This window comes from Malurus melanocephalus, unplaced genomic scaffold, assembly GCF_030028575.1.
Source record: "Malurus melanocephalus ecotype Western Australia unplaced genomic scaffold, MMel_1.1 scaffold_669, whole genome shotgun sequence".
Taxonomy (NCBI): domain Eukaryota; kingdom Metazoa; phylum Chordata; class Aves; order Passeriformes; family Maluridae; genus Malurus; species Malurus melanocephalus.
The window spans coordinates 139,064-151,948 of NW_026623901.1; the positions used below are offsets into that span (position 1 = coordinate 139,064).

Below are 12,885 nucleotides of genomic sequence, written 5' to 3' on the forward strand. Positions count from 1 at the left end.
ATGTCCCCTCTCCTGGGAATGCTGTGGGAGGATATGTCCAGTTCAGCCCATCCCAGCTCCAGCAGCCCTCCCTAGAGCCCAGGACAACATGAGGCCACCCTGTCCCACCCCCAGTACCTGGCGTGTCTCCACGGARGGTGTCACCAGGGGGACAGCCGGTGTCACAGCAGTGGCACAGGGCGCTCCATGAGGGGTCCTCTGCATTGTGCCAGCTGGGAGAGGAGAGGACAGAGCTGGGGRGTGGCTCTAGGGGTCTCCAGGCTMCACCCAAGACCCACATAGTGCCACYCCAGAGATGTCTCCAAGCACCTCCCCAAAACATCTGCACCATCAGGGAGCTGGGACCTGTGGTGATGCCACCAGCTGCCATCAAATACGAGGTGGCACCCAGCCCACAGTGGCCCTCAGGTGGGTCCCCACCCTAGAAGTGGGTTCTGCCCCCAGCACAGCCAAGGGGTGCTCATGTCCCAGGGCACTCAGTGTACCTGGCTGTGGTGTGGCTGTAGAAGCAGGAGYGGGTGGCACGTCCTTGTCCCCGCACCGTCAGCAGGCAGTGCACATAGACCTGCTGAGACACCACATCAGTCCTTGGGGACCCTGCTTGCCTGCCACCCGACCTCATGGGGCTGAGGCCACCCCAGCAGGAGCAGAATGTCCCAGGAGGGACTCCCAGGTGATTCCCCTCCCTGGGACCRCCATCCCACCACCAAGGGCATCATCCTGACCTCACCTCCTCCTTGTTGGGCTCACCCTCCAGCGTCGGGGCCGGGATGGAGAGCCGGAGGACAGACCTTCCTCTCTGGTGCTGGACAGACACATTCCCCAGCTTCTCCCCATGCAGGCACCTGTGGCAGGAGAGTGGCACAGGGACATCTCAGGGCTGTCCCCAGCCTCTGGACATCCCAACAGGAGGTCCTGCAGGACCCCAGGGTGCCTGGAGAAGCCTCCACCTCCTGCCCCAGCAGCACTGACCCACGGCTGTTCACCACCATGAAGATCCTCCTGGAGTGTCCTGGCTGCTCCAGGGTGGTCCCATAGCACTGGTCCAGGTGGATCTTCAYGGACATGCTGGGACTGAAGTGGACACTGGCTTCCAGGTGGATCATGGAGCTGGGGCTGAACACTGGCATCTTCTCCATGGTGCTGGAGTCCTCTGAGGAGGAGTTTAGTGGGTTAAATGTGACACCCCCTAGCCTGTCCCACTAGGGACAGGGACACCAGACATATCCCAGACCTCCACCCACCAATGTCTTGGACACCATCCCTGCAGCTCCCCCATTTCAGAGCCCACCTCCTGTCCTGGCTCTGCCGCCCAGGCCTGCCCTCCCCGCTCTCCAGAGCTCCAGCAGCTTCGTGTATCCTCCTGTGGAGCTGAGAGGGACCATGTCACCCAGCAGGGGCAGAACTGACCCCCAAACCCCACTGTGGTATCAGGCACAGGACTGGGAACATCTCAAAGCCCCACCATGTAAAACCCCACACCCTCCAGGAGCTCAGGGCAAAGCTCCTGCRGGGACCTTTCCTGGTGGTCCTAAAGCTGGGGACAGCCAGGAGAAGGCACTGGCTGCTGCTGGTCAASCCCAAGGATCATGACTAGACCCATCCTGTGCTCTCAGAGTTGCTCCCCAGCACCCCCAGGGCACTCACCATCCAGGAGCCTCAAGGTGAAGTTCATGATGGGCTCCTCAGAGCTGGARTGAGCAGGAACCACCCCTGTCCCAATACCTGAGGACACCACTGGAGCTGTCACCACATGACCAAAGGGCTCTGAGACAGCTGGAGCCATGGTGGGCCCTGCAAGGGGAGGGCTGAGCCAGCAGCAGTGTGTCCCAGACACAGCAGGGACATCCAGGTGCTCAAGTGTCCCCACAACTCACTGAGGACGGGCAGCAGCAGCACAAAGGCAGGGAGAGCACCCAGAAGCACATCAGGGACTCCTTTGTCCCCAGCCCCATCCCAGCAGGAATTCACCTGCACATCAGGAGCATTCCCAGCACCATGACCCTGACCAGGAGCTGCTCACGGGGTGGGACAGCACTGCCAACAGCCACAGATGCCACCAGGGCCTCTGATCCCTCCCACCCCAACCAGGTCCCACCAGCCCTGCTGGCACCTGGGGGAGCTCCTGACAGCCCCAGCCCCCAGAGCTTGGGGTCATTTTAGGAAGGTTCCTCTCCCCCAGGACAGCCTGCACCAGCAGTTCCAGGTGACCACCAGGAACCAGCACTGGACAAAGCAAGGGGCACCCACCAACCTGGTGGGGGGACTCAAGGGGGTCCCAGTCCCACTCACCTGCCACCCCCAGCACAGCCCCACACACCAGCACCAACCAGCACAGCTCCATCCCCAGGGAGCAGCATCCCCACCCCCCCCAGCTGGGGGGCTTTAAGGACATGGGGCTGGGTGTGAACGGGCCCCAGCTGGCACTGATGGGCATGGGGGCTTTGCTGGATCTCTGCAGCCACCAGCAGCTCCACACCTGGGGCTGGTCCCATCCCTCACACCTGCCCAGTCCCACCACAAGGCTCTGTGTCCATCTCCCAATTCCCATTCCATCCCATAGTCCCAGTGCCACCACTCAGACTGGTCCTGCAGGTACTCCTGARCATGATTCCATAGCAGTTAGTCCTAGTCCTATCCTTGGTGCTGGTCCTACCATGTCATTGTCGTAGTCCTGGTCCTCAGCAAGGTCCAGATCCCACAAGGTCCCATCCCACCAGTTAGTCTGGTCCTGTGAATGGTGCTGGTCCCTCTATGTCCTTTTAGTCCTGCACATAATCCTGATCCAAGCAGTTTGCCCTGGTCCCAGTTGACTGCATAGTCTGGTCCCAGTTCACCGAATGGTCTATTCCCATCATTCAGCCTTGATCCCATGGATGTTCCTGGTCCTACCTGATGGTCCTGCACATGGTCCCAGCGTGCCAACATTTTGGACTCCACCACTGTCACAATCCCATGGATGATCCCGGTGTCACCAAGGTCCCAGTCCCCAGTGGCCTTCCTTGTCCCATCATAGTCCTGCTTCCAGCTCTCCAGGACAGGAAGCCCACCCGGGAGCAGCAGTTTGGTCACAGCCAGTACACAGGCCTGGTCAAGTGCTTGCTTCCCTTGAGTCCAGCCTGTCTCAGGTGTCCCCAACCACCCCATCACTGCCCCAACACCCCACCACATCTCCTTGGAGTGGACTGACCTGGTGGCCTGGGCGCAGAGGGACGGGGAGTGTGGAGAAGTCCCAGTGCCAGTCCCATGGCCAGCCCTGAAATGGGGTACCCCCATCAGCAGTGGGTCAGCAGTGGGACATGGTGGCACGAGTGGCTTGTGTCACCAGTGATGGCTGCATATGGCTCTGGTGTCCCTGTGAAGCCAGCAGACCTTCCTGGGGGCACCTGCACCCCGTGGGAGTGTCCCCCAGCACCCAGCAGGGACACAGGGGACAGACCCAGGTGCCCTACTCCCATTGGGGGTCTCATTCCTCAGCACTGCACATGAGGCTCCCCACCCCCAGGACTGATGGGGACAGCAGAGCCGGGACCCTGGGGGCTGCCAGGCCTCCTGCAGGAGGAGCAGGAATGCTCATGTCATTGGCTGAGCATCCTGCTGTGGCTGTGTGGACATCCCCACCCCATCCATCTCATCCCGGAGAAGAAGGCGATGGCTGGAGAACAGCTGGACCATCCTTATATTAAAAACTGCCAAATACACAATTATATTACAAAAGTATATTGTTTTTTTTATTCCTTGTCCTTACAGAAGGAGCTTAACACGGATGGGAGACAAGAGGGTCCCTTTGCTGCGGGGGAGGCTCAGCCACAGGTGCCACCTCTGTGCCCGGCCAGGGCCACTCTCAGCAGGACGCGGTGTCACCGGTGTCATCCAGCCCAGCTGGGACGCACGAGGTTTGTCCCCAAGGCAGGGTAGGGACTGGGGATGGCCCCTGCCCTCGGCATCCCTGCCCTGCCTGCGATGGCATCATGGGGACGGTCCCACCGCACCCAGTCCCATCTTCTCCCCAAGCCAGTTGTCACCAGACCCCGTTGGCCTTTTGGGATGTCCCCTGTGGGGACCAGGGCCACGGGCCCCTCTAACCAGGATATTGGGGGGGTGGGGAGGGGGTGCCCTTTGCCCATGGGGACCTGTTCATAAATACCAGGGCTTTTAGGGTGGGCTTTCCAATCTCCAAATGGCTCTGGRTGGCCCCAGGTCACAGCCTGCCATGGAGCGATGGTTGTGCGCAGGCTGAGAACGTGCTGCACTCATCACACCCACAGGCTGGGGCAGTGCAGCAGGTTCTGACACTCCCACACCCCAAAACCAGGGCTCAGCGGGGTGATTTGAGGGGTCCCTGGAGTGTCGGGTTCCCTGTGGACAGCTCTGTCCACCCCGGGCAAAGGGGGACCCTCTGCCACTGCTGTCCCAGCACATTCCTGCCAGCACCCAGCAACCTGGTGATGGGTGTCCTGCTCCCGCTGTGACGAGGCCACATCCTTCACAGTCCTCCTCCAGCCTTTCCGTGGGGAAGGAAGAAGTGGATCCTGCAGGAAAACACCACCCCTGAGCCCCCAGTCCTCGATCCCGCTGACGGAGGCAGTCTCCGCTCTCCTGCCCAAGCTGGGGCTCTGCAGGAAGGTGATGGAAGGTCCCCCCGAAAGTTCCCAGGCTCCAGAGCCTCCAGCCAGTTCCAAACCAAGAGAACCATGAGAAAGAAAAACGAAAGCACCTGGTTCTTCCCCGGGGGAGCGGGCATCCACCAGCCCCTACCACTTGAGGAAGTCCCGCACGTAGCTCCACAGCTTGGTGATCCAGAGGTTGGCCCCCAGGTCAGTCAGGTACTGGATTTCAGGGGTCAGCATCTTGCGGCACAACTTCCGGTGCTTCTTGCTGATCTTCTTCTTCAAGTTGTACCCCAGGATGGTCTTCTCGCCCAGGGGCTGCCAGGGCTGCATTGAGGACTCCTGGATGGCGCTGGCGTCCACGGCGTGCCCCCCATCGATGCAGATGCTGGTCATCTTCTCGTTCTCCCGCTGCAGTTCAGCCACGTCCCTGGCCATCCTCTCCCTCCCGTAGGCCTCCACCTTGCGCCAGAAGGTGGCATTGAAGTAGCGGTAGAGCTTGGCATCGATGAGGTTCCAGGCGGTCGCCTGCTCGTACAGCTCCGGGGTCAGCCGTGACACCGTGGAGCCCTTGCGGGCGTTGAGCTTGAAGTAAAGGACGTCCTCCAGCTGCCAGCACAGCAGGTCCTTGAGCAGCACCAGCGACTCGTCAAAGTACTCGAGCAACATGACGAGGTGGAAGCGGCGGTCGATCTCCTGGATGTGCTCCTCCACCAGCGGGCTGTTGGCGTCCATGCTGCTGTCGTAGCCGAAGTCGAAGAACAGGAGGTTTTGGAGGTAGTGAGCGTTGAACCCATTGGGGTCGTAGTAGTGCTGCGGGTCCCGGAGGAACTCGTCCAGCTTATCCTCGCCTGTGATCTTCCAGGTGAGGGGGATGACGGGCCCGAAGTAGTGGAAGGAGGACTCGAAGAGGTACGCGGGGTCCCGCAGCACCGTCACGAAGGTGGCGTCAGAYGGCAGGAGCTTGCGCACCTCCTCGTAGTGGAAGCGCATGTGGTTGCAGATGATGTTGAAGCACACCCCGGGCCGGTAGTGCTGCACYTGGCTGCGCTCGAAGAAGGACGGGTAGTAGAAGTCGTTGCGGCCATTGGGGAAGGCGAATTTCAGGCGATGCTTCTCTCCAAAGCGGAAGAGGATGTTAAGGATGGTGCTGCTGGCGGTCTTGTGGGTCTTCATGAACATGACGTTGAGCTTGGGCTGGCAGCTCCACCCCGAGGCGCTGCCCGTGGCATTGGATGGGGACGGAGCCTGGACGGGGGACAGGTGGGAGGAGCAGGAGGAGGGGATGGGGATCCTGGGTGGGAGAAGAGATGGAACACCACGGTGAGAGTGGCTCAGCACTGTGAAGGCTTGGGGATATTCTGTGCTGGAGGAGATGGATTTGGGGATGGGTGCTGGAGATGGGAATAGATGCTGGACCTTGGGATTATATGCTGAACCTGGGAATGGGTGTTGGACCTGGGGATAGGTGCTGGATCTGGGAATGGATGCTGGAAATGGGAACAGGTGCTGGAAATAGAAATAGAGCAGGGGGTCTCCATGGGCATGGCCATGGCGGTCCTGGTGGAGGTGATGCCAAGCAGTGGATTAAGGGGAGCTGTCTATGGCCACATCTCCACAGAGAGGAGCTGACAATATTTTTATAGGGTCTAGGAGCTCTTAAGTCCTTGTAGGATCCATGGAAGAGGTCTGGCAGCTCTCAACCCCWTGYAGGATTCATGGAGGGTGCCAGRGACCTCTCAATCMTTTGTAGGATCAATGGAGGAGGCCTTGAAGCTCTCAACCATAAAGAATCCATCAAAGAGGCCTGGGAGCTCTCAACCCTGTGTAGGATTCATGSAGGGTGCCAGGGACCTCTCAACCCTTTACAGAATACATGGAGGAGGCCATGTAGCTCTCAATCCCTTGGGGGATCCATGGAGACCTGGGAGTTCTCAACCCCTTACAGGGGTCATAAACCCTTCACGGAATCCATGGAGGAGGTCTGGAAACTCTCAACACATTCTGGGATCCACAACGGATCCAGCCTCTAGCAAAGAGGGAAATTATTCCAGAGTGTGGCCCCATAGATAAGGTCATGAACCCTGGAGGAGCAGGGGAGGACACGAGAGGCGTTATCTTGGCAGCAAGCAGAGCCCACAGAGTTGGGTGACTTTGGACACCTGTAACGAACTCACTAAACTGATCCTTGATAAGGATCCCATTCAACGGCACAGGTCAGCACCAGCCTTATGCACGTGAACTTTGTTTATAAGCTTGGAGATAAATTTGATGACAGCAGGCGTGGCCTTGTGGAGCTCTGGCAGCAAAAAAAACTCGAGTCCTCTCTTCTCCTCCCTGGCCTTCCCCCTTTTCCCTCATCTTTTTTCTCCCCCTTCCCTCCATTTTCACCCAGGAGCAGTGAGTGCACCATGATGTGTCCCCAGCCCCCCAGGGAGTTGGGGCCCACCTCCTCCCAGCCATGGGACAGGGCACAGCCTCCAGCAGGAAGGGAACATCATGGTGTGAAGCCACCAGGGCCTGCAAAGTCCCTGGGACATCTCCATGTCCCACACCTCCCTCTGGGGGTTTCTGGTGTGGAATTGAGAGGCATAGCTGTGGGGGGGATGGGACACGTGGGGACCCCAGACTCACTCAGTGACGCTGACTTGCAGTGGGGGGACAGCATAGGAGTAGAGCAGCAACATGAAGCTGGTCAGGAGGGTCCCYAGCACCAGCCCCTTGCACATGGACCTCCAGGGTTTGCCATGCCGCAGCATCCTGGTCACCTGCAGCCGGAGAGGAGAGATGTTGGGGCTGGGGACACGGGGACAGGGGRKTGYGTGGCTCARCGAGGCACGTGGGCATTTCACGGGGCGGCAGTCCCAGGGAAAGCATCTCGCTGGCGCCTGGTGTGTCCCAACCACGGGCACAGCAGCTCCGTGGCCCGGGCCCAGCGGCTGTGCCCGCCCAGCCGACCTTTGTCCGCCCTGGGAAAAGCGAGTGACTGACTGCCGGGTGACTGCCAGGCCTGGCGGCAGAGGCCTCGGGGCTGGCACCGGGGGAAGGGGGCGATGGGCCCCGGGCAGACCGGGGGCAGAGCGGGCATCCTCCGCCGGGGCACCACCGGCAGCGGCGGCGGGAGTTTCCTGAGGGCGCCGGGATCCATTTCCCCAGGGGGATCCGCAGGCCGGAGCGGGAGCTGCGGCAGCCTGCGGTGCTTTGGGTGCTGCAACACCCACCCAGCGCGGCCTCTGCGGCCCCTCGGGCAGCGGCGGGAGCTGGGGGGCTCGGGGGGGCCCTCAGGCTGTGGCAGCTCGGCCCGGGGGCCGCGGACACGGAGCGGCGGGCAGAGGGGCGCGGGGGTGGCACCCTCAAACACGCACACACACACGGGGGCACACACCGACACCCCGTCCCCACACGCACACACACACATCAGTGTATGTTCACACAAACACACGCGGGCACACACACGCAAAACGTGCACGCACACACATCGGTCGCGTTTGTACACACACACACAGACACAGACACACACACACACACAAACGGGCACACACACACACGGGCACACACACACGGGCACACACACACACACACACAGAGCTCCTGCTCCCGCTGCCCCCTCCCCAGTGCTCCCCCCGTGCCCCCCATCCCTGTCCCGTCCCTCCTCCCGGGACGCGGGGGTCACCCTCAGCGTGACACCGCATTGCAGCACGGCCGTCCCCTGCGGCAGGACACGGGAACACGGGGACGCGGGGACACGGGGACAGGGGACACGGCACCCGTGACCGCAGCCCCCACAGCAGAGCCCCGCGCCCGGGACCCCCCCACCCCGAGCTGGGGCTGAGCCCCCCGGCCCTGCAGCCCCGTTTAGCGGCGGGAGCAGCATCCCTGCCCCAGCTCCCGCTGCTCCCGCTGCTCCCCATCCTCTGGAATCCCTCGGCCACGGCTGGCTGAGCTTCCACTGAATTACCCCCCAGAAATAACCCCCCAGCTCCGCACTCCCTCCCGGCATCACCCCTCAGCGCCTCAGACCTCCCGCGGGCATTCCGGCGGGATGAAATCGAACTGGGATGAGCCGCGGATCACAGCCCCGCCGAGCCCATTCCGCCCCCCCGAGCCCCCGAGGCAAAGCGCCCCCGGTGCCGGCTGACCCCCCCAGCACCGCGGTTACCGTGTCCGGCGATGCCCGGTGCCGGCTGACCCCCCCAGCACCGCGGTTACCGTGTCCGGCGATGCCCGGTGCCGGCTGACCCCCCCAGCACCGCGGTTACCGTGTCCGGCGATGCCCGGTGCCGGCTGACCCCCCCAGCACCGCGGTTACCGTGTCCGGCGATGCCCGGTGCCGGCTGACCCCCCCAGCCCCGCGGTTACCGTGTCCGGCGATGCCCGGTGCCGGCTGACCCCCCCAGCCCCGCGGTTACCGTGTCCGGCGATGCCCGGTGCCGGCTGACCCCCCCAGCACCGCGGTTACCGTGTCCGGCGATGCCCGGTGCCGCCGCTGCCCCGCTCCGGCCCCCCCGGCTCGGGTCGCCTCGTGCTGCCGAGATTTCCAGCGCGATGAATAATGAATGGAAAATGCAACCGGAGCCCCGGGCTGCGGCCGGGTGCTGGGAACAGCGCCGCGGACGTGGASGGGGGGAGCTGGGAGAGGGGCACCTGGGGGCACGCGAAAAGCTTATCCAAGCCCCCCCAGTTCCCCTGGAACCGGGACCATTGGCTCAGGCAGGGCTGGCGCGTTCAGCCCCTTCCGAGTGGCTTCCCTGTGGTTGTGGGGGTGCACGGTGTCACCACGGGGGGAGCAGGTGGCTCTGACTGTATCCCAAAAGCACCGTGTGGGTGTGAATGCCAGACTGGGCTCCATGTGCCAAGGAGCAGCTGGTGTTCGGTTTTACACCCTGGCTGCCATTCCATCACAGGCACCACCTGGAAAACTCGCTGCAGAGGGCCGGGGTGACACCCACTTTTGTGGGTGCTGCCAGATGGGAGCGGAGCTGGCACCAACCCCACAGAAGTCAGCAAAATGGCACCATAAACCCCCCTGATGAGTCTCAAAGGATCCCAGTGAGTCCAGATGGGTGCCAGTGGATCCTGATAGATCCCAACGAGACTCCACCAGGCCCCCCAGGACCACACAGCACCCTGTTCTGGAGCTCTGGGGTGCCAAGGGGATGCCTCACTCCACCCTGCCTGGCTCCCTGGGGTGGTTCTGGCAAACACTTCCCAGCCAAATGCTCTATTGACTTTGCCTTCAGTGAGCAGCTTAATTATTAATAGCTCGTAAGGAAAACGTGGTGCACCGGGTGCTTTCCTGGGGCTCCCACGAGTGCGGGGTGGCCGTGGCGCCAGCCGGCTGAGGTTCCCAGCCGGACAACACGGCTGCACCCACTGTTCCCTCAAGAGTTACCCCCAGGACAGGCCAGGCCATGCAGCTCTGCAGCCCCATCTTTGTGTCTCAGCAGCCCCTCGGTTCCTGGGGGCATCCCAGATTCTGCTTTTGGGTTTTCCTTACAGGATCCATTTTTTTAGGGCCAAACCCCTCTATCTGCCATACACAAGATGCATCCACCTGCTGCTTGCTCCTCCTGGTCTCACAAATTCACGGACATGCTGTTTTTTACAGGTCCCATCCCACACAAGCATGGTGCTCCCTACACCCCTCCCTACTGTGTGCACCCCAAAGAGCTGATTTCCCCTGGCATCCTGTCCCGCAGAGCTGATTTCCAAGCATCCCACTGTCCCCCCAGCACCCCAGCACTCTCCAAGAATCCCAACATCCCCTCAAGCATCCCACTACCTCCTTATCATCCTGCTGCCCGCCCCCCAGCAGCCCAACAAGCATTCTGCTGCCCCCTTGCCATCCTGGCACCCTCCGAGCACCCCAACACCCCCAAGCATCCTGACATCCCGACCCCCCGCAGGATCCATCACCTTTTCCTCTGCCTGCGCCGCTGGCGCTGGGCTGTCCCTCTGCTCTCCTGCGCTGGCCGGGGTGCCGGGGGAGCGGGCGGCACGGGGCGGGGGTGCCGATGCTGCTCCGACATGGAATAAGCTCTTCCCGGGCAGCTCCCCGCAAATGCCGGCTTTTCCAAAGCCTCCCCACTGCACCGCGGCGTTTATGGCATCACCGGGATCGCGGCGCTGGGTCGCCGGCCTGGGAAGGGGGAACGGGAGAGGAATGGGAGCGGCTGGCGGGGGACGCGGGGCTGCGGCCGGGCACTGCCCGGCTCCCCGGGGCCGGCCCTGGGTGCCCGCGGCCACCCCGAGCCACCCGGCTCCCCACCCACTGCCGGCACACAGAGGAGCCATTCAGCCCGCGCCGGGAACAACGGGGACATTTGTCTCCATCTGTGCCCGCGGCCTCAACGGGGACATTGTCCCCGCGGGCCCCACCGCCGGCCCCTCGGCTCTCCGCCACCAGCCCGGCTTGGCCCCACGGCGCTGGCTGACGCTGGTGGCACCCACCTCTCACCAGCCACCGTCCTCCTCCTCCTCGTCCCGTGGGACAGCTCATGGCCCGGCCGTCCCCTCCCGCAGCCGGAGCTCACCTGGATTTGGGGAGCTCGTTCCTGTGTCCTGTCCCAGTCGCCTGCTCGCCGGGGCACGCTGGCCACGCACCATCGGCTCCTCTTCATCCTCCCGTGACTTCCCYGCCCTCCTCCCTCCCTCCCACTGCGTTTCCATGGATTTATGGCCTTTATGGCAGCAATATTCTGGCATCTCTAACCTTGGTGTGTGACAACTGTGGAGCCACCGCGGTGCCATCAGCCTTTCCACCCTCCCCTGGTCATGCTGGCCAAATGGGTGCCCAGGGGGTGGCACGGCCACACCAGGGGGGCTCAGCCATGTCTCTGGTCCATCACCCCACACACGGCACGGTGAAAAAGGGACCCTTGTGCTCCTGGATCCAGCCCTAGTTCTTCCTACTCTGATCCTGGTCTCTGTCACTAAAGGGGATGGTGGCCTTGTGTCCCCAAGCCGGGGGTGACCACCTCGACCRTTACCTGTCAGAGGTGTTTGGGATTCAGAGCTCATCCCTCCAGGATTAGGGGGCATCACCCTGCAGCGAGCTGGCAGCTCTTGYCTCAAGCCTGGCAGCTGCCCTGTCCTTCCTGACCTCAGCAGGACCACTTCCCACACCAGGATGACCTGCACACCCCCCCGGGATCAGGAAAAGCCAGAATTAGCTCTGTTTGCATCATCATCATCACTGCAAGAGGAGAGATGAAGACAAGTGAGCACAGTCATGGCATTTGCTGTGGCATCAGTGGTGTGGGAGCAAGGAGCTGTCCCATCTCTTCTCTGCAGGGCACCTGTACTAATTCCAGGTTTCTCCCTCTTTTTTTTTGGGATGGGTCATGAAAGGATGCCAGGTTTCCCCTTTTTTTGGGGTGGGTTATGAAGGTCTCCAGGTTCCCACTTTTTGGGGTGTATTACAAAGCATTTCCAGGTTTCCCCCTTTTTTGGGGTGGGTTACACAGGGTTTCTAGGTTCCCTCTTTTTCAGGGGATGAGTTGCAAAGGATTTCCATGTTCCCCCTTTCTGAGGGATGGATTTTGAAGGATTTCCAGATTTTCCCATTTTTTTCAGGATGGATTGCCAAGGGTTTCCAGGCAGAAGAGAACTGCGGCGGCTGGGATGCAGCAGCCCCCAGTTTGGGGGTACAAAGCAGCACTCACTGAAAGCCATGGCGGCCAGAGCCCTGGATCCCGAGGGACTGGGTGAGGAGGGCGAGTGGGTGGCAGCACCCACGGGTCATGCCTGGCTGGACACACCTTTATTGGCCGGAGAGGCCGGGGCAGCACCGGGCAGCACCTTGGGAGTGAGGCCTGGAGCCACGCTTGGGTTGGAGATGGGATCTGTTTGGAACTGGTGGTTGTTTGAAGCTGRGATTTTTGGGAGCTTGGGTTTGTTTGGAACTGCTGGTGTTGCTTTGTTTTGAGGCTCCYGGGGTTTAAAGGCCCTGTTCAAGGTCATCTGTCCCAAAAGGGAACCCTGGCCTTGGGGTGCCCTGGAGGGTTGGGCCTGCTCCTCTTGGGAGAGTGGAAAGGGAAGAGAAAAACATTAAAAAGAAAGGGAAAAGGCTACCAACCCTCCAAAGTTGGGGAAAAATAAAAAGGGAAGGGAACACTAAAAAAAAAAGGAAAGGGCGGGAGGAAAGGGAAATTAAGAATTAAAATGAAAAAATAAATGGAGAGGAGAGAAAGGGAGAGGAGAGAAAGGGAGAGGAGAGAAAGGGAGAGGAGAGAAAGGGAGAGGAGAGAAAGGGAGAGGAGAGAAAGGGAGAGGA

General features: G+C 61.4%; 1 protein-coding gene across 3 annotated transcripts; it reads right to left on the reverse strand.

The window, feature by feature from the left end:
• Positions 1 to 3,706: 3,706 nt before the first annotated feature.
• Positions 3,707 to 9,271, reverse strand: GAL3ST1 (galactose-3-O-sulfotransferase 1). Of its 3 annotated transcripts, none has more exons than XM_057383920.1 (3): positions 9,070 to 9,271; positions 7,245 to 7,378; positions 3,707 to 5,904 (listed from the first exon to the last, which is right to left on the reverse strand). In XM_057383920.1, exons 2-3 carry the CDS (start codon positions 7,367 to 7,369, stop codon positions 4,755 to 4,757), a joined length of 1,275 nt encoding a protein of 424 aa, XP_057239903.1. In that variant the 5' UTR covers positions 7,370 to 7,378; positions 9,070 to 9,271; the 3' UTR covers positions 3,707 to 4,754. The 3 variants fall into 3 exon arrangements, with proteins under 3 accessions (XP_057239903.1, XP_057239902.1, XP_057239901.1); XM_057383919.1 differs by lacking the exon at positions 9,070 to 9,271 and adding an exon at positions 8,970 to 8,987; XM_057383918.1 differs by lacking the exon at positions 9,070 to 9,271 and adding an exon at positions 8,770 to 8,801.
• Positions 9,272 to 12,885: the final 3,614 nt, after the last annotated feature.